Below are 20852 nucleotides of genomic sequence, written 5' to 3'. Positions count from 1 at the left end.
TTGTATCAGGGCGGGTGTTGGTTTTGGATGTTGATCTGTGTTTTCCAGTTACACACACTTTTTCACAGTGTTGGTGTGATTGAAATGTGGAACACTCATGATGCCACAATTAGATCAGTACAGATATCTCACGGGGTTGTGTGATGGAGGAGATTTCAGAGATGGGGTGGTTAAGTCTAGAGGTACAGGGTTGGAAGCTCAGTTTTGGGTAAAGGATGGCAGTAATGCTGTGAAATTAATTTCACTTCAGATAGTTGCTCGGGAGAAGGATTAGGGCGCGGTTAGGGAGTGAAGTTTGTATTGGGGTAATCTCTCTCGTGTGTATGTATATATTATGTGTATCTCTCTATCACTCTCTATCTCTCTTCACCCATTGTGTCCAGAGTCTTGTGAAGGCACAGAACAGGCGGCAGGTTCCCTTCCCTGAAGGATATTACTGAACCTGTCTGGTTTTTGTGACAATCCAGCAGTTTTCATGGTCACTTTTTCCGAGTGCCGGCCCCACAAATGACCAGATTCATTCAGCTCAATTTCACAATCTGCCTTTGTGTTCTTGTGGGTTCTCTCTCATGCCCTTTTTTCTGTTTTAAATCAATGTCACAGGGTTTTAGAAGGGGAGGATTTGCAGTCAGGAAACTGAAATCAAACATCACATCAAAATCTGACGGGGGTCACCTAATTTATCATAACCTGAATTTCATCGGATTTTGAACATGGAAGAAAGAAGCACCATTCACAGTGGAGAGAAACTGTACGTGTGTTCTGTGTGTGGACGAGGCTTCAGCCAGTCATCTGGCCTGTCGAGACACAAGCGCAGTCACAACAGGGAGAAGGTGTGGAAATGTGGGGACTGTGGGAAGGAATTCACTCATTCATCTGCCCTGCAGAATCACCAGCGACTTCATAGTGGGGAGAGACCGTTCACCTGCCCCGAGTGTGGGAAGTGATTCACTTGGTCGGCAACCTTGCTGAATCACCAGCGAGTTCACACTGGGGAGAGGCCATTCACCTGCTCTGTGTGGGAAGAGATTCACTCAGTCATCCCACCTGCTGACACACCAACATGATCACACTGGGGAAAAGCCATTCACCTGTTCCGTGTGTGGGAAGAGTTTCACTCGGTCATCCCACCTACAGACACACCAGCGAGTTCACTCTGGAGAGAGACCATTTGCCTGCTCTGAGTGTGGGAAGGGATTCATTCAATTATCCAACCTCTTGGTTCACCGGCAGGTTCACACTGGGGAGAGACCATTCACCTGCTCCGAGTGTGGGAAGGGATTCACTCAGTCCGGCAGCCTGCATTTACACAAACTGACTCACACTGGGGAGAAGCCATTCACCTGCTCCGAGTGTGGGAAGGGATTCACTCGGCCATCTGACTTGCTGATACACCAGCGAGTTCACACTGACGAGAGACCTTTTAAATGTCCAGACTGTGGGAAGTGCTATAAAAGTTCCAGCCAACTGATGTCCCATCAGCGCGTTCACACGGACGAGAGACCATTCAAGTGCACTGACTGCGGGACTGGGTTCAGGAGATCAACAAACCTGACTGTTCACCAATGAATTCACACCGGGGAGAGACCATTCACCTGCTCCCAGTGCGGGAAGGAATTCACTGATTTATCCACCCTGCTGAAACACCAGCGCACACACACTGGAGAAAGGCCATTCACCTGCCCTAAATGTGGGAAGGGATTCACTGTCAGCCAACCTGCAGAGGCACCAGCGAGTTCACACCGGGGAGAGACCGTTCACCTGCTCCGAGTGTGGGAAGGGATTCACTGATTTATCCACCCTGCTGAAACACCAGCGCACACATACTGGAGAAAGGCCATTCACCTGCCCTGAGTGTGGGAAGGGATTCACTCAGTCAGCCAACCTGCAGAGGCACCAGCGAATTCACACTGGGGAGAGGCATTCACCTGTTCCTAGTGTGGGGAAAGGATTCATTGAGTTATCCAATCTGCTGAGACACCAGCCAGTTCACGAGTAACTACCACGATTTGGTTTTGCTGTTAACCACATCCATGTTCACTGGGATCTGGGTGTTTTTCTTCCTCCTCTACCCATTGTACTTGGAATCACCACAAAGCTGCTTCACCATCTCCTCCTGTCAGTCGCCATTCCTCTCCCAATCCCCAATCCCACTGTATTTCTGATTCTGTCCACCACATCTTTCCATCTGGTCTTAGACATTCCTCCTCTCCTTCTTCCTGACAGTCCCATGTCCATCACTCCCCTCACCACATTTCCTCCCTCACTCTCCATAACAGATGTCCAGACCATTTCAATCTCTTCTCCACTACATAGAAACATAAAAACTAGAAGCAGGAGTAGGCCATTCGGCCCTTCGATCCTGCTGCACCATTCATTATGATCATGGCTGATCATCGAATTCAATATCCTGATCCCTTTAGTCCCAAGAGCTATATCTAATTTCTTCTTGAAATCACACAATGCTTTGGCCTCAACTACTTTGTGATTGTAGATTCTTTCTTTTCAAGTTCAGTGATAATTTTCTATCACCGAATATTCCACTGCACATCTTCCAATTACTGCAGCCAGAGCTAATCTGTTTCTTCATTTCCAAATTTCCATCTCCTCCCATCACTGACCCCAGGAACTTGAAGCTACTCATATTCTTCAAGTCTTCACCCATAATCCTTACACCTTCACTCTGATCCCCTTCCCTAATCTCAACTTGACAGGGAGGGAAATTGGATCTTTGGTTCATTAGTGTCCTTGAGGGAGGGAAATCTGCCATTCTTACCTGATCTGTACAGACTTGAAACGTTAACTCTGTTTCTCTTTCCACAGATGCTGCCAAACCTGCTGAGTTTTTCCCAAATTTTCTGTTTTAGTTCAGATTTCAAGCATCCACAGTAATTTGCTTTTACTTAATACAATCTTCTTATTGCATTGACCTTCCTGATATTTTTCTATCATTTGTCTTAAAAAATACCTTTGTTCTCTGTTTCTGCTGATGTTGAGAAACTCAATCCCTATCATATGTGTTAATATTCTGGATAAAAGTAAAATAAATCAGCTTTGTGTTGGAACAGCCAGTGTGGTTAATAATTTTAATATCTCTAACACAAGTTAGCTCTTTTTAAAACATCCTCGGTATCCCCAGTCTCCTTCATTCTTGCCAAAGCAACGAGTGTGAGGAGCTCATGGAATCATAGAATCCCTGCAATGTGGAAGGAGGCCATTCGGCCCATTCAGTCTACACCAACTCTCCAACAGAGCATATTACCTCGGCCCTATCCCCATGCATCCATCATGGCAATACGCCCAACCCACATATCTTTAGACACTAAGGGGCAATTTAGCATGGCCAAGCCACCTAACCTGCACATCTTTGGACTGTGGTAGGAAAGCAGAGCACCCATTGGTAACCCCCACAGACTTCAGGAGAACGTGCAAACTGCCCACCTGGTCTGGAATTGAACCTGGGTCTCTGGCGCTGTGAGGCAGCAATGCTACCACTCTGCCTCTGTGCTGCCCCATTGTCACTAAGATTGAGACAATCTGATCAGCTGCCTCTGCTGCTTTCCTCTCTTCCACTACACCGGAAGTTCAAAATTGTTCTGAAGATCTGCCCAGCCTAGGCCTTAAACTGACTTCTTTCTTTCGTTTCTCTCCATCTCCCCTTGTCCCTTCAAGAGCTGATCATGTCCATGAAACCCATCTTCCGTTCTATTCACTCTTTCCCACTAAACTGCCAACCATCCAGAGAGTTCTGGAGGAGGGTAAGTTTATGGAGAATGGAAGATGGGGGATCGGTCAGAAGAGCATTGGAATAGTCAAATCTGAAAGTAACAAAGGCAAGATGAGAAGTCCAGCAGCAAATGAACTGAGGCAGGATGGATCTAATTGTCTTAGAGGTGGAAACAGTAATATCAGAGACGGTGAGGATATGTCGCCAATAGTTCAACTCGAGGTCAAATAGGAAAGGAAGATTGCAATTGGTCTGGTTCAGCCTGTGGTCAGGGAGGAGGATAGTATCGCTGATGAGGGTGACAAAGTTTGTGGGGTGCACGGTGATGGAGTTCATGGACCTGAGTATTAACCCTGCACCTGGAAACTAACTTGTGATTCCCCTGCCAAGGCACCCAGATTGCTCTGTACCTCAGAGTTCTGGTTGTGATATATATAAATGATTTGGAAGAAGATGTAGCTGGTCTGATTAGTAAGTTTGCGGACGACACAAAGATTGCTGGGGTTGCGGGTAGTGATGAACATTGTCAGAAAATACAGCCGAATATAAATAGGCTGGAAAATTGGGCGGAGAAATGGCAGATGGAATTTAATCCAGATAAATGCAAAGTGATGCATTTTGGGAGATCTAATTCAGGGGGGAGCTATACAATAAATGGCAGAACCATCAGGAGTACAGACACACAGAGGGATCTGGGTGTGCAAGTCCACAGAACCTTAAAGGTGGCAGCACAGGTGGAAAAGGTGGTGAAGAAGGCATATGGCATGCTTGCCTTTATTGGACGGGGCATCGAGGGTAAAAGTTAGCATATGATGTTGCAGTTATATAGAACGTTGGTTAGGCCACATTTGGAATACTGCGTCCAGTTCTGGTCGCCACACTACCAGAAGGACGTGGAGGCTTTGGAGAGAGTGCAGAGAAGGTTTACCAGGATGTTGCCTGGTATGGAGGGTATGCGCTATGAGGTGTGATTCAGTAAACTAGGGTTGTTCTCCCTGGAAAGACGGAGTTTGAGGGGCAACCTAATAGAAGTTTATAAAATTATGAAGGGCATAGATAGGGTGAACAGTTGGAAGCTTTTTCCCAGGTCAGAAATGACAAACACAAGGGGTCACAAGTTCAAGGTAAGGGGGGCAAGGTTCAATACAGATAAGTATGGGAAAGTTTTTTACACAGAGGGTGGTGGGGGCCTGGAATGCACTACCAAGCAAGGTGGTTGAGGCGGACACGCTAGGATCATTTAAGACTTATCTAGATAGCCACATGAACAGACTGGGAAGAGAGGGATACAAACGGATGGTCCAGTTAGGAACACATGATCGGTGCAGGCTTGGAGGGCCAAAGGGCCTGTTCCTGTGCTGTATTGTTCTTTGTTCTGCAATTCATTTAAATAAGCTGCTGCTTTTTCTGTTCTTTCTGTCTGAGTGGACAAGTTCACATTTTCCCACGTTATACTGGATCACCAGTCTAATACCTGGGAAGGTGTTGTGTTATTGGGAACGGTTGAGCCTGTACTCATTGGAGTTTAGAAGAATGAGGGGTAATCTTTTTAAGTTTAAATTTTATTTATTCGTGTCACAAGTAGGCTTACACTAACACTACAAAGAAGTTACTGTGAAAATCCCCTAGTTGCCACACTCCAGTGCCTGTTTGGGTACACTGAGGGAGAATTTTGTTTGGCCAGTGCACCCTAACCAGCACGTCTTTTGGACTGTGCGATGAAACCGGAGCATCTGGAAGAAACCCACACAGACACGGGGGGAATGTGCAGAATCCGCATAGACAGTGACCCAAGCCGGGAATTGAACATGGATCTTTGGCACTGTGAGGCAGCAGTGTTAACCACTGTGCCACCGTGCTGCCCAAGGTAGCTTGACAGATGAAGAGAGGTTATTTCCCCACATGGGCAGAATGCCAAATATAAAGGGTTTCTCATTTCTAATGGAGAGGAGGAGAAATTTCTTCCCTCAGGGGGTCTTTGGAATTATTTTCCCCAGGGAGCAGTGGAGGCTGCATCAGGCTGAGTTAGGCAGATTGTTATCTACAAGAGTTATGGCCGACAGGCGGGAACGTGGAGTTAAGGGCACAATCGGATCAACCATCATCTTATTGAATGGAACAGCAGGCTCAATGGGCTGAATGGTCTATTCCTCCTACTTTCCATGATGTTATGGTCTCTGTGTTGAGGACAGGAAGCATTATGTATTGATCTGTCAATCAACATGAATTAGCATCTTCAGGAGTGTTGGAGGGACAGCAGACTGAGAATGGAGGAAAAATAGACAGATTTACAGCTTTGGGGGAATGAGAGGACAGATTGTTCCAGAGAAACTAAAACTGTCTGTTCTGAATTTTTATCCTACACTAATAGTGGTGACTTTTGTGAACTCCTTTTACAGGATATTAGAAGGGGAGAATTTTGAGACAGAAATCTCAAAACAAACATCAAGATCTGAGCCACTCAATTCACTGGGATGTGAAACCATCGGCCATTCTAACATCAGTGTGACTGGAAAAGCACCGAGACACACACACACCCGATTGAGAGTGTTCCAGTGCACTGAGTGTGGAAAGAGCTTTAACCTGTTACACAGTCTGAAAAAACATCGCAGCATTCACAGCGGGAGAGACTGTACCCGTGTTCCATGTGAGATTTAACTGATTGTTTAACCTGGAGAGTCACAAGGACACCGGCACCATGGAGAAACCGTGGAAATGTGGGGACTGTGGGAAGGGATTCAGGTCCCCGTCTGAGCTGGAAACTCATCGACGCAGTCACACTGGGGAGAGACCATTCATCTGCTCCAAGTCTGGGAAGGGATTTGCTCAGTCGTCCACACTGCTGACACACCAACAGGTTCACAGTCGAGAGAGGCCATTCACCTGCTCTCAATGTGGGAAGGGATTCACTAATCCATCTCTTCTGCTGAGACACCAGCGAGTTCACACTGGGGAGAGGCCGTTCATTTGCTCTGACTGTGGGAAGGGATTTAAAGACTCCTCCACCCTGCTGACACACTGGCGAGTTCACACTGGGGAGCGGCCGTTCACCTGCTCAGAGTGTGAGAAGGGATTCAGTGATTTATCCACCCTGCTGACACACCAGCGGGTTCACAGCGGAGAGAGACCATTCAGATGCTCCCAGTGTGGGAAGAGATTCGCTCAGTCTTCAAATCTGCAGAAACACCAGCGGGTTCACTCTGGGCTGAAGCCGTTCACTTGCTTTGAGTGCGGGGAGGGATTCCGTGATTCATCCCACCTACTGAGACACCAGAGAGTTCACACGGGAGAGAGGCCGTTCACCTGCTCAGAGTGAGAGAAGAGATTTACTCACTCATCCACCCTGCTGACACACCAGCGAGTTCACTCTGGGGAGCGGCCATTTACCTGCTCTGTGTGTGGGAAAGGATTCAGTGATTCATCCCACCTGCTGAGACACCAGCAGGTTCACAAGTGATTACAGGGATTGGATTCTGCTGTTATTGCTGCTGTTAATCATATCCAGGACTGAACCATGTTCATTCTGACAGTTGGTGAAGTGGCTTCCACCAATCGTCTGACCTGTTGAAACACAAGTCACACTGGGCAGAAACTATGGGAATGTGGGAAAGGATTCAGTTACCTGTCAGTGCTGGAAATTCATCGACGCAATCACACTGGGGAGAGGCCATTCCCCTGTCCCGACTGTGGGAAGCGATTTACTAGTTCATCTACCTTGCTGACCCACCAGCGAGTTCACACTGGGAAGAGACTTTTTAAATGCCAAGACTGTGAGAAGTGCTTTGGAAGTTTTTGGGACCTGAGGCATCATCAGCTTGTTCACACTGAGGAGAGACCGTTCAGATGCTCACACCATGCGTCACATTCCGATGATTAACCAAACTCACTGCACCAGGGCCATTGGGGCAAAGGTACCCCTTTGGAGCAGAGATATTCTGCTTGGCACGACAAGAGATCTCAAAATATGTTTGAAAGCTGGTGTTTGAGTGCACTCCGGAATCCAGGGAGAAGGAATTTCAGGAGCTGAGATTGAAACACTCTGAGGTGGGCAATTATTAAAAGCATCTGACTGGGAGTAATGTTTAGAGACAATTCCATGGAGAGATATTCAAAGATGCTGTTGGAAAACCCTCATGAGAAAGGTAAAGCTTTCGTGAGATTGGTTGACTCACAGCGGGTCTGATGTCTGGAAAGGTCGTGGAGAAATCCATGGAATTGATTTTGATTGCATCTGTCATTTTATTTTACAGTGTGATGTGTCCGACCACAGTTTGTTAATTCACATGTACCTCATTTACCATGAATGTCAGAGAATAAAATACATATTGTAAATTTTTTACCTCTCCTACCTTGCATAGTAAAGTTTATTTTGTTTGTTCTGAATCTGTGGAATCTTGTGCCTTTATTCATTTGCTAAACATGGGCGGCACGGTGGCACAGCGGTTAGCCACTGCTGCCTCACAGTGCCAGGGATCCAGGTTCGATTCCAGCCTTGGGTGACTGTCTGTGTGCAGTTTGCACGTTCTCTCCGTGTCTGCGTGGGTTTCCTCCGGGTGTTCTGGTTTCCTCCCACAATCCAAAGATGTGCAGGCTAGGTCGATTGTCCATACTAAATTGCCCCTTATTGTCAGGGGTCTAGCAGGGCTAGTGGGGTTACGGGGATAGGGCCTGGGTGGGATTGTGATTGGTGTAGACTCGATGGGCCAAATGGCCCCCTTCTGCACTGTAGGGATTCTATAATACTTAAATGTCTTGTCTCAAATATTATCTATTTTAACTGGATTTCTCCTTGTATCCTGGGGTCTGGTCAAGGATCGTAACAATAAATAAGGAGGTGAAAGGATATTGGGGTTGGTGGGTTTATGGAGTTCAGGTTACAATCAGACCAGACATGATCTTATTGAATGGCAGACCAGGCTGAGTGGCCGACTCCTGCTCCTAATTCATATATCTGTGTATATGTTTTGACATAGCGATGCAATTGATATATATGTATATCACACAGTAAGTGATTAAATATCACTGAATTATGACAGAAGTTGTGTCTGAGTTACATTTACACAGACTCACTCACTCAGTAAGTGATCAGATCTCACTAAACTCTGACACAAGCTGTGTCTATCTGAGCTATATTTACACAGACTCACTCAGCAAGTGATCAGATCTCACTTTTAGTTGTAGTGAGCTTTTCACTTAATAAAATGTCCTAAGCAGTTTCACAGAACCATAAGGACATATTGGGTCAGATGATCCAAAGTCTTGGTCAAAGAGATCAGTTATAAGGAGAGTCTTTAAGGAGGAAAGTGAAGTGGAAAGATGGAGAGGTTCAGGGAGGAAATTCCAGAGTTTGGGGTCCAGGCAGCTGAAAACACGGCGACCAATGGTGGAGTGATTAAAATTAGGGATAAAGGACACCCAGGAATGTAAATTCATCTTCAGTTTATTGTCATTTTCTCCTTCCTTACTCCAGTTTTTTTCTTTTTTCAAACCTTCGATTGCAAGTCCCAGCTCCTCAAACCTGGCACTGAATTTCCTTTCTCACTGCACTGTGTAATTTCCTGAATTAATCCCTGCTGTCTGTGTTGAATGAATCTATCTCAGTAACGAATGTTGATCTGTTTGCTCCGCACCCACAGGGCTCCATCTGTTTGCTCCGCACCCACAGGGCTCCATCTGTTTGCTCCGCACCCACAGGGCTCCATCTGTTTGCTCCGCACCCACAGGGCTCCATCTGTTTGCTCCGCACCCACAGGGCTCCATCTGTTTGCTCCGCACTCACAGGGCTCCATCTGTTTGCTCCGCACCCACAGGGCTCCATCTGTTTGCTCCGCACCCACAGGGCTCCATCTGTTTGCCCCGCACCCACAGGGCTCCATCTGTTTGCTCCGCACCCACAGGGCTCCATCTGTTTGCTCCGCACCCACAGGGCTCCATCTGTTTGCTCCGCACCCACAGGGCTCCATCTGTTTGCTCCGCACCCACAGGGCTCCATCTGTTTGAAGCCACAAACAGAAAGGTCCAGTTTTCTCCTGGAGTTTGACACAAAGCAGCTTTCACAATGATGCAGAGCTCAGCCCCGCCCCTCATTTACTCTGGTTGGAGGACCAGCCGCTCCCGCTCGGTACTCCAGCCCCGCCCCCTCTTGCTATTGGTCCGGAGCTGCCATCAATCACTCGGGTATTGTGACCTGTCAATGACCGAGCATGCGCCATCCACCCGGCCAGCCTGCGGCAGATAGAACAGTTTCTACAGCGCGGGGGATTGTGGACAATCTGGCTGCCATTACAGATGGACTCTCAGTTAGTCTTTGTTTGAATGTGGGAAAGTGAGGATGAGATCCTACCATAGGTCATCACAGTGGTTAGGACTGCTGTCTCACAGCACCAGGGACCCGTGTTCAATTCAGTCCTTGGGTCATTGTCCGTATGGAGTTTACATATTCTCACCGTGTCTGCGTGCGTTTCCTCTGGATGCTCCGGTTTCCTTCCACAGTCCATAGATGTGCAGGTTAGGTTGATTGGCCATTCTAAATTGAGCCTAGTGTCAGGGGGATTAGCATGGGTAAGTGGGGATAGGGCCTAGTTGGGATTGTGGTCGGTGCAGACTCGATGGGCAGAATGGCCTCCTTCTGCATTGTAGGGATTCTCTGAAAAAGTACATATGCACATACGAATTAGGAGCAGGCCACCCAGCTTTTCGAGGCTATTACATCATTCAATATGATCATGGCTGATCTGATTATAACCCCAACTCCACTTTCCTTCCTCCCCGCCCCCCTCCCTCCCCCACTCTGAAAATTTTCACCATAGGGTACAAAGCCCAAGTTCCAGCTCCGACCATTCACACCGTGTGATGATTGTTCATGTCCATCCTGATAATCAACCTCTGTCAATATGTCAGTAACAAACCCACACACCATTGTTTGCTAGTTTCCCATTTCAAATATTTAATGGAGTCAGGGTAACACCTAGAAAGTGAGAACAATCCCAGTTTATGTGGGTAAGTTTGGCGATCAGCAATTTGGGGTTGATGGCCAATTGTTACAGCACAGAGGGAGGCCATTCAGCCCTTTGAGCACACGGTGGGTCTGATGGACAAGATGGGCATGAAGGGATATGAGAGAGAAACTAGGGGAAGATGTGGGTTCAGGGCTCAGACAAGGGGAAACTGTAGAAGCCGTTCGGCCCAATGGGCCAGTGGAAGGGAGGGAAGCAGCAGAGGCAGCTGATCAGATTGTCTCCATCTTAGTGACAGAGAAGCTCCATGAGCTCCTCACACTTGTTGTTGGAGGTGAGGATGGAGGAGACAGGGGAGGGGAGAGACCTTCTGACTTGATGTCGGAGATAGTAAAAAGAATACAAGCTTATTTGATGCAAAGTTGATTTATTTGACTTTTAGCAAGAGGATCAGCCCCTATAACTAGGGTGGGGTTTACTAACGTCAACAGAAACAGACCCCAATGAACATGATTCAATCCTGAACATGATCAACAGCAAAGTCTGATCACTGTAGTTAATTGTGAACTCGCTGGTATCTCAGCACATGGGATAAATAAGCAAATTCCTTCCCACATTCAAGGCAGGTGGAGGCTCTCCGCACTGTGAAATTTCCGGTGTACTGTAAGTTGAAATGATTTCTTGGACGCATCTGCAGTGAAAGCACCTGAACGGTATCTCATCATTATGAACATGTAGATGTTGCAGTTCCCAGGAACATTTATTGTACTTCCCACAGTCCCGGCATTTAAAGGGTTTTGTCCAATGTGAAATTACTGGTGAATCGAAGCAGGCAGGATGACTGAGAGAATCCGTTTTCTCATGCAGAGCAGATGGACAGCACCTCCCCAGTGTGAACTCTCTGGTGTTTCAGCAGACTGGATAACTGAGTGAATCTCTTCCCACACTCAGAGCCACATGGATGGTCTCTCCTCAGTGTGAAGTCGCTGGTGTCTCAGCAAGTCATTTGACTAGGTGAATTCCTTCCCACACTGGGAGCAGGTGAATGGTTTCTCCCCAGTGTGAACTCGTTGGTGTCTTACCAGGTGTGATAACTGAGCGAATCCCTTCTCACACACAGTGCAGGGGAATGGCCTCTCCCCTGAGTGAACTCGCTGGTGTCTCTGTAGATGTGGTAACTGAGTGAATTTCTTCCCACAATTGAGGCAGGTGAACGGCCTCTCTCCAGTGTGAACTCGCTGGTGTCGCAGCATGTTGGTGGAATTAATAAAACCCTTCCCACACTCTGAGCAGAGGAAGGGCCTCTCCCCAGTGTGAACCCGTTGGTGTGTCATCAGGTTGCATAACTCAGTGAATCCCTTCCCACAATCGGAGCAGAGGAATGGCCTCTCTCTAGTGTGGACTCGCTGGTGTCTCAGCAGGTTGGTTGACTGGGTAAATCCCTTCCCACACTCGGGACAAGTGAACTGCCTCTTCACATTGCGACCTTGCTGGCGTGTCAGCAGGTTGGATGACTGAATGAATCCCTTTCCACACTTGGGCAAAGTGAGGAGCCTTTCCCCAGAGTGAGTGCATTGGTGTTCAGTGAGGTCAGACGATCGCATGAACGCAGCCCCACAGTGAGAGCACCTGAATAGTCTCTCGTCAGTGTGAACACATTGATGGGACACCAATTCCACAGAACTTTGAAAACAAGTCCCACTGTCTGGACATTTCAAAGGTCTTTCAGCAGTGTCGTCTCGCTCGTCTGTCAGCAGATTACATAATGGAATGAATCCCTTTCCAGACTCTGTGCAGGTAACTGGACTTTCCTCAGTGCGAACTCTGTGGCATCCCTGCTGGCTGGATGACTGAATGACTCCCTTCCCAGACTCAGTGCAGGTAACTGAACATCCCTCAGTGCAGGTAACTGAACTTCCCTCAGTACAGGTAACTGAACTTCCCTCAGTACAGGTAACTGAACTTCCCTCAGTACAGGTAACTGGACTTCCCTCAGTGCAGGTAACTGAACTTCCCTCAGTACAGGTAACTGAACTTCCCTCAGTACAGGTAACTGAACTTCCCTCAGTTCAGGTAACTGGACTTCCCTCAGTGCAGGTAACTGGACTTCCCTCAGTGCAGGTAACTGAACTTCCCTCAGTGCAGGTAACTGAACTTTCCTCAGTACAGGTAACTGAACTTTCCTCAGTACAGGTAACTGAACTTCCCTCAGTGCAGGTAACTGAACTTTCCTCAGTGCAGGTAACTGAACGTCCCTCAGTGCAGGTAACTGGACTTCCCTCAGTGCAGGTAACTGAACTGCCCTCAGTACAGGTAACTGAACTTTCCTCAGTGCAGGTAACTGAACGTCCCTCAGTACAGGTAACTGAACGTCCCTCAGTACAGGTAACTGAACTTTCCTCAGTACAGGTAACTGAACTTTCCTCAGTACAGGTAACTGAACGTCCCTCAGTACAGGTAACTGAACGTCCCTCAGTACAGGTAACTGAACTTTCCTCAGTACAGGTAACTGAACTTTCCTCAGTACAGGTAACTGAACGTCCCTCAGTACAGGTAACTGAACGTCCCTCAGTACAGGTAACTGAACTTTCCTCAGTACAGGTAACTGAACTTTCCTCAGTACAGGTAACTGAACTTTCCTCAGTACAGGTAACTGAACTTTCCTCAGTACAGGTAACTGGCCTTCCCTCAGTGCAGGTAACTGGACTTTCCTCAGTGCAGGTAACTGAACTTTCCTCAGTGCAGGTAACTGGACTTTCCTCAGTACAGGTAACTGAACTTTCCTCAGTGCAGGTAACTGAACTTTCCTCAGTACAGGTAACTGAACTTTCCTCAGTACAGGTAACTGAACTTTCCTCAGTACAGGTAACTGGCCTTCCCTCAGTGCAGGTAACTGGACTTTCCTCAGTACAGGTAACTGAACTTTCCTCAGTGCAGGTAACTGAACTTTCCTCAGTGCAGGTAACTGAACTTTCCTCAGTGCAGGTAACGGGACTTTCCTCAGTGCAGGTAACTGAACGTCCCTCAGTGCAGGTAACTGAACTTTCCTCAGTACAGGTAACTGAACTTTCCTCAGTGCAGGTAACTGAACGTCCCTCAGTGCAGGTAACGGGACTTTCCTCAGTCTGAACTCTCTGGTGTCTCTGCTGGTTGGATGACTGAATGACTCTCTTTCCAGACTCAGTACAGGTAACTGGACTTCCCTCAGTCTGAACTCTCCGGTGTCCTTGCTGGCTGGATGAGATTGTGACTCCCTTCCCAGGCTCGGTGCAGGTCAAAGTTCTTGCTTCAGTGTGAACTCGCTTGTGCCCCTGCCAGCTGGATGAGGTAGTGAATCCCTTCCCACACTCAGAGCAGATAAATAGTCTCTCCCCAGTGTGAATTCTCTGGTGATCCAATAGGTTGGATGACCGAGTGAATCCCTTCCCACACTCAGAGCAGGTAAATGGTCTCTCCCCAGTGTGAACTCGATCGTGTCTGAGCAGGTCATTTGATTGAGTGAACCCCTTTCCACACACAGAGCAGATGAATGGCTTCTCCCCAGTGTGAACTCGTTTGTGTCTCAGTAGGTCATTTGCTTGAGTGAATCCCTTTCCACACTCGGAGCAGGTGAATGGCCTTTCCCCAGTGTGAACTCGCTGGTGTCTTAGCCAGTGAGATAACTGAGTGAATCCCTTCCCACAATCAGAACAGGTAAATGGCCTCTCCCCAGTGTGAACTCGCTGGTGTCTCTGCAGATGGGATGACTGAGTGAATCCCTTCCCACACACAGAGCAGGTGAACGGAGTATCCCCAGTGTGAACTCGTTGGTGTCTCTGCAGGTTGGATGAATTCATGAATCCTTTGCCACATGCAGGGCAGGTGAAAGGCCTCTCTCCAGTGTGAACCCGCTGGTGTGTCAGCAAATTAGTTGAATTAATGAATCCCTTCCCACATTCCGAGCAGGTGAACAGCCTCTCTCCAGTGTGAGTGTGTTGGTGTGTTAGCAGGCAGGATAACTGAGTGAATCCCTTCCCACACACAGAGCAGGTAAATGGCCTCTCCCCAGTGTGAACTCGCTGGTGTCTGAGAAGGGTAAATGATCGAGTAATTCCTTTCCCACAAACACTGCAAATGAACAGCCTCCCTCCAGTGTGAGCTCGCTGGTGTTTCAAGAGGGCAGATGATTGGCTGAATCTTTGTCCACACACACAACACGTGTACAGTTTCTCTCCACTGTGAATGGTGCTTTTTCCTTCCATGTTGAAAGTCCTATGATATTCAGATTATGACAAATTGGACAATTCTCAGATTCTGGTGTGATGTTTGATTTGAGTTTCCTGATTGCAAATCCTCCTCTTCTACAATCCTGTGATTTAAAACAGAAAAAAGGGAGTGAGAGAGTTCACAAAAACACAAAGGCAGGTTGAGAAATTGAGCTGAATGAATGTGGTAATTTGTGGGGCCAGCAGGAGGAAAACGTGATCATGAAAACTGCTCAATATTCACAAAAACCCAACTGGTTCACCAATGCCCTTCAGGGAAGGGAGGTGTGGGTCTACACATGACGATTGGATCTATGGGAGGAGAGAGAAAGATGTTGGAGAGGCAGGAGGTGAAGTATAGGGATTTTATTTACCCATCACTAACCAGAACCTTGACAGAATCTTCCAATCCCTCAAACTCCACCCCCAAGAAGGATCAGAGGAGCTGATCTGTGGAGAGAGAACAGAGCCAACGTTTCAAACTTTGGCTCCAACTCCACAGATGCTGTCTGACCTGTTGAGATTTTCCAGCTTTTTGTTTTTGTTTCATAATTGGTCAATCTTGTTTCTAAAGTTGGTTCTGTGAGCAATGCCTACAATAAAATACTATCAAAATATTGCAGCTGCTGGATATCTGAAATAAACAGAAAAAATGCTGGAAATACTCAGCAGGTCAGACAGTGGGTAAGATTCTCCGGCCTCCTGCAGTGTGTTTCCCGCGGACGGGAAAAGGCGCGATGTTTGCTAGCAGCAGGATTCTCTGGTCCCACTGCTGTCGATGGGAATTCCCATGAACATCACCCCATGCCGGCGGGACACCCATGGGCGGGGGTGTGCTGCCAGCAGGAATGCAGAATCCCACCGGCATGAATGGCCAGAGAATTCTGGTCAGAATCTGTGGAGAGAGAAACAGAGGAAAGGTGGTAGAGGCAGGAAATCTCACAAGTAAAAAGTATGTCATTGAGTCATAGAGGTTTACAGCATGGAAACAGGAATCTAACTCATCCATGCCGCCCTTTTTTTAAACCACTAAGCTAGTCCCAATTGCCCACGTTTGGTCCATATCCCTCCACAGCCATCTTATCGACGTAACTGTCTAAACGCTTTTTAACAGACAAAATTGTACCTGTCTCTACTACTACCTCTGGCAGCTTGTTCCAGACACTCACCACCCTCTGAGTGAAACAAATTGTCCCTCTGGACACTTTTGTATCTCTCCCCTCTCACCTTAAACCTATGCCCTCTAGTTTTACCTTTGGGAAAAGATGTTGACTATCTAGCTGATCTATGCCCCTCATTATTTTATAGACCTCTATAAGGTCACCTCTCAGCCTCCGACACTCCAGAGAAAAAAATCCCAGTCTATCCAGCTCTCCTGATAACTCAAACCATTAAGTCCCATTGGAATCCTAGTAAATCTTTTCTGCACTCTTTTTTGTTTAATGATATCCTTTCTATAATAGGGTGACCAGAACTGTACACAGTATTCCAAGTGTGGCCTTACCAATGTCTTGTACAAATTCAACAAGACGTCCCAACTCCTGTATTCAATGTAGACGGCTTTTGAAACACCACAGCACACGAGGCCATGGATCAAGTGCTGGAAAATGCGAGCTAGCTGTTTGCTGGCTGGCACAGACAGGATCATTCTTTCTGAGCTGTCAGACTCTGAGCAACATTCTCTCCTCCTGCTGACAGGGCTGTCCACGCATGCGCACCGCTGCACACTGCCCCCTCTCAAGATGGCGGCTGTTGAACCAGGGTCTGTAACGGCTGGAAGCAGTGTGATTCCGGACAACCGCGGGGCTGGCCTCGAGCTTCTTATTCGGAGTTTAATGCTTTCACTTGGTATTTATAAAGCTTTTCCGATCACCCCCCTGCGCCCTACGATCGCTCGGACACGCCGCTACCTTACCCGTTGTAGAGACAAGAAAGAAGCAACTTCCTTTCCCGAGCACTCCCAATGCGCATGCTCCAGACAAGGGGCAGTACTGCGCCTGCGCAGTGCTCTCGTGTGGATAGGAGACATTCCCCGCCGCTAGCGATGCTGGGTAAACACCCCGCCATTGAACAGAACAAATAGTTTTTTGATTTGATTTATTATTCCCACATGTATTAGTATCCAGTGAAAAGTATTGTTTCTTGCGCTATATAGACAAAGCATATCATACATAGAGAAGGAAAGGAGAGGATGCAGAATGTAGTGTTACAGTCATAGCTAGGATGCAGAGAAGGATCAACTTAAGACAAGGTAGGTCTATTCAAAAGTCTGATGGCAGCAGGGAAGAAGCTGTTCTTGAGTCGGTTGGTATGTGACTGCAGACTTTTGTATCTTTTTCCTGACGGAAGAAGGTGGAAGAGAAGAGAATGTTCGGGGTGCGTGGGGCTATTAATTATGCTGGCTGCTTTGCCAGAAGTGTAGACAGAATCAAAGGATGGGAGACTGGTTTGCGTGATGGATTGAGCTTAATTCACGATCTTCGGTAGTTTCTTGTGGTCTTGGGCAGAGCAGGAGCCATGCCAAGTTGTAATGCAACCAGAAAGAATGACTTCCATGGTGCATCTGTAAAAGTTGATGAGAGTCGTAGCTGACATGCCAAATTTCCTTAGTCTTCTGAGAAAGTAGAGGAGTTGGTGGGCTTTCTTCACTATAGTGTTGGACCAGGACAGGTTGGTGATCCGGACACCTAAAAACTTGAAGATCTCAACCCTTGCTACTTCGTCCCTGTTGCTGTAGACAGGGGCATGTTCTCCTCTACACTTTCTGAAGTCAATGACAATCTTCTTCATTTTGTTGACATTGAGGGAGAGATTATTGTTGCCGCACCAGTTCACCAGATTCTCTATCTCAGTCCGGTATTCTGTCTCATCATTGTTTGAGATCCGACCCACCATCCGGTGGTGTCGTCAGCAAACTTGAAAATCGAGTTGGAGGGAAATTTGGCCACACAGTCACAGATGTATCAGAAGTGTAATAGGGGGCTGAGAACACAGCCTTGTGGGGCACCAGTGTTGTGGATGATCTTGGAGGAGGTGTTGTTGCCTATCATTACTAATTGTGGTCTATGGGTTTGGAAGTTCAGGATCCAATCGCAGAGGGAGGAGCCGAGGCCCAGGCCACGGAGTTTGGAGATGGGTTTTGTAGGAATAATGGTGTTGAAGGCTGAGCTGTCAATAAATAGGAGTCTGACATCGGTGTGTTTGTCATCTCGATGTTCCAGGGTTGAGTGCAGGGCCAGGGAGATGGCGTCTGCTGTGGACCTGTTGCGGTGCGAGGCAAACTGTAGTGGATCCAGGCAGTCCGGGAGGCTGGAATTGATTCGTGCCATGACTAACCTTTCAAAGCATTTCATAATGATGGATATCAGAACCACTGGATGATAGTCATTAAGGCATGCTGCTTGGCTTTTCTTTGGCTTTACTGAGGTTCATTAGCAAACTTGAAAATCGAGTTGGAGTGATTTCTCTGTGATTATTGGGTGAAAAACGGCGCTGAAGGACCATTAATAAAATTAGGGAACATAGAAATTAAAATGCAAGGTCTATTATCCAAGTTCAAAGAAGGGGGCTTGGAACTGTCAGAAATCGAGAATCAGCAAAACGGTGGAAATAATTGTAAACATCCATGATAGTCACAAATGAACTCACTAATATTTCGGCAGGTGTGATTAACAAGTGAATCTCTACCTATACATGGGACAGTGGTTAGCACTGCTGCCTGACAGCACCAGGGGCCCAGGTTCAATTGCCAACTTGGGTCGCTGTCTGTGTGGAGTTTGCATGTTCTCCCTGTGTCTGCGTGGGTTTCCTCTGGGTGCTCTGGTTTCTTCCCACAGTCCAAAAGACGTGCTGATTAGGTGCATTGGCCATTCTAAATTCTCCCTCAGTGCACCTGAACAGGCGCTGGAGTGTGGCGACTCGAGGATTTTCACAGTAACTTCATTGCAGTGTTGATGTTAGCCTACTTGTGACACTAATAAACAAACTTTAAACTTGAAACATATAAACAGCGTCTCTCCCATAAGAATATGCTGTCCATGCATGAAAGCCTTTGAATCCTTAATGTGTGAACAGTTGGGAAAATAACAAAACGAGCTCACTAACGTGAAATATGTGAGTGGTCTCTCTCCAACAGCTGTTCTGTCAGTAAATGGGATGATCGAGTGCTTCTCTTCCCACATTCAGCTGCTGAGTGGTCAATCTGCTGTGTGACTGTATCGTCTGTTCTGAGCTCAGACAGGGAATTCAGTCTTTTTCCACAGGATATTACTTGCATTTTTATAGCACCTGAACAATAATCAAAACGTTTCAAAGGAGTGTTAATTGTCCCTATCTTAAAATAGCTGATTGCTGACATTTTGATAGTTGTGTCTCCAATTTAATCCCAAAACATTGCTGTTATTCCCATATAATCAACACAGAAATGCACAGATTTTACCGACATAAATCAATGGCACTGAAAAATGGTGTAAAACATTCCGTAACAGTGTTGATTGTGAAACTGCAGATCCTTTGGCACCCTCAGCTAGGAAAACACAATAAATGCACTTTGTTTGTATATTCCATGTTTATTACATCGCACATGTATTTTAATCATTTTTTTTAGCTAATTGTCTCCAAGACACATTTATTCCAGTACTATTAATGATCGATATTTCATGTCACCCAGTTTTTTATCACTCCAGCAGTCAACCAACCTCAGTCTTGTGTTCATGTGTCCTTTCTCACTGCTGTTTCTCTCACTGCTGTTTCCCCTATTGCTTTCTTCCCTAGACTATTTCTAAATCAATTTCCCATTGGCTTTATGTAGCACCATCCTGATCATACAGACAATGTTCCCAGAGTTGTTAAGGATGTAAGATGTTCCAAGCAGTATGATATATACGTTCTATCTGCGATGTGTCTGCCAGGTTTGCCAATCTCTCTGACCTCCTGAAGTTTGTTACTGTTCTCCTCACTGTTTCCTATATCTCCATTTTCCCCAGTCTCTGTCCTCCTGAAGTTTGTTATTAACCTTTCCATCTATTTTTCCATTTCTTCCAATCTCTCTATGTTCTCCTGAAGTGTTATTATCCTCCTCACTATTTCTCGTATATCTGAGTTTTGAATCCTGTGAAAAAATTGAAGTTCTGTCCTGTGTTCCAAGTCCAGGTATGAATATGTATCAATGAGAGCAATGGTGCCAACACTGAGCCCTGGGGGTCACACTGCTGAAAACTTCCCTCCACTCTGAAAAACAAACTTCTCCTTTCTGGCCCTGAATGTATTTCATATCTTTGGAGGCCTATGACTAGTGGCGTGCCTCAGGGGTCGGTGTTGGGAGCCTTGTTATTCACCCAATACAGCAAGAAGCTATAAAAGGTCGTGAATTAAGCCCAATCCATCACGCAAACCAGCCTCCCATCCATTAACTCTGCCTACACTTCCCGCTGCCTCGGCAAAGCAGCAGCATAATTAAGGACCCCGCGCACCACGGGCATACCCTCTTTGATTTGATTTTGATTTGGTTTGATTTATTATTGTCACATGTATTAACATACAGTGAAAAGTATTGTTTCTTGCACGCTATACAGACAAAGCATACCGTTCATAGAGAAGGAAAGAAGAGGGTGCAGAATGTAATGTTACAGTCATAGCTAGGGTGTAGAGAAAGATCAACTTAATGCAAGGTAAGTCCATTCAAAAGCCTGACAGCAGCGGGGAAGAAGCTGTTCTTGAGTCAGTTGGTACACGACCTCAGACTTTTGTATCTTTTTCCCAAAGGAAGAAGGTGGAAGAGAGAATGTCCGTGATGCGTGGGGTCCTTAATTATGCTGGCTGCTTTGCCGAGGCAGCGGCAAGTGCAGACAGAGTCAATGGATGGGAGGCTGGTTTGCGTGATGGATTGGGCTACATTCACGACCTTTTGTAGTTCCTTGCGGTGTT

The 20852-nt window shown here is 46.8% G+C and overlaps 2 protein-coding genes across 2 annotated transcripts in view; one reads left to right on the top strand and one right to left on the bottom strand.

Moving 5' to 3' along the window:
- The window catches only part of LOC144483733 (uncharacterized), a 103778-nt gene extending 101796 nt beyond the window's left edge, over nucleotides 1-1982 (top strand). The window contains 2 exon segments of the mRNA XM_078202272.1: nucleotides 908-943; nucleotides 1029-1982. Of these exon segments, the coding sequence (XP_078058398.1) occupies nucleotides 908-943; nucleotides 1029-1854 (862 nt within the window). The 3' untranslated portion in view covers nucleotides 1855-1982.
- A 9560-nt stretch (nucleotides 1983-11542) lies between these two features.
- LOC144483732 (uncharacterized) lies at nucleotides 11543-14924 on the bottom strand. Its single transcript, XM_078202271.1, is given in 4 exon segments — nucleotides 11543-11635; nucleotides 11637-12597; nucleotides 13458-13485; nucleotides 13547-14924. Coding segments are annotated over 4 exon segments (2460 nt in total).
- Nucleotides 14925-20852: the final 5928 nt, after the last annotated feature.

Source organism: Mustelus asterias, unplaced genomic scaffold (assembly GCF_964213995.1).
Source record: "Mustelus asterias unplaced genomic scaffold, sMusAst1.hap1.1 HAP1_SCAFFOLD_77, whole genome shotgun sequence".
Classification (NCBI taxonomy): domain Eukaryota; kingdom Metazoa; phylum Chordata; class Chondrichthyes; order Carcharhiniformes; family Triakidae; genus Mustelus; species Mustelus asterias.
This window is presented reverse-complemented; position numbering and strand designations above follow the sequence as displayed.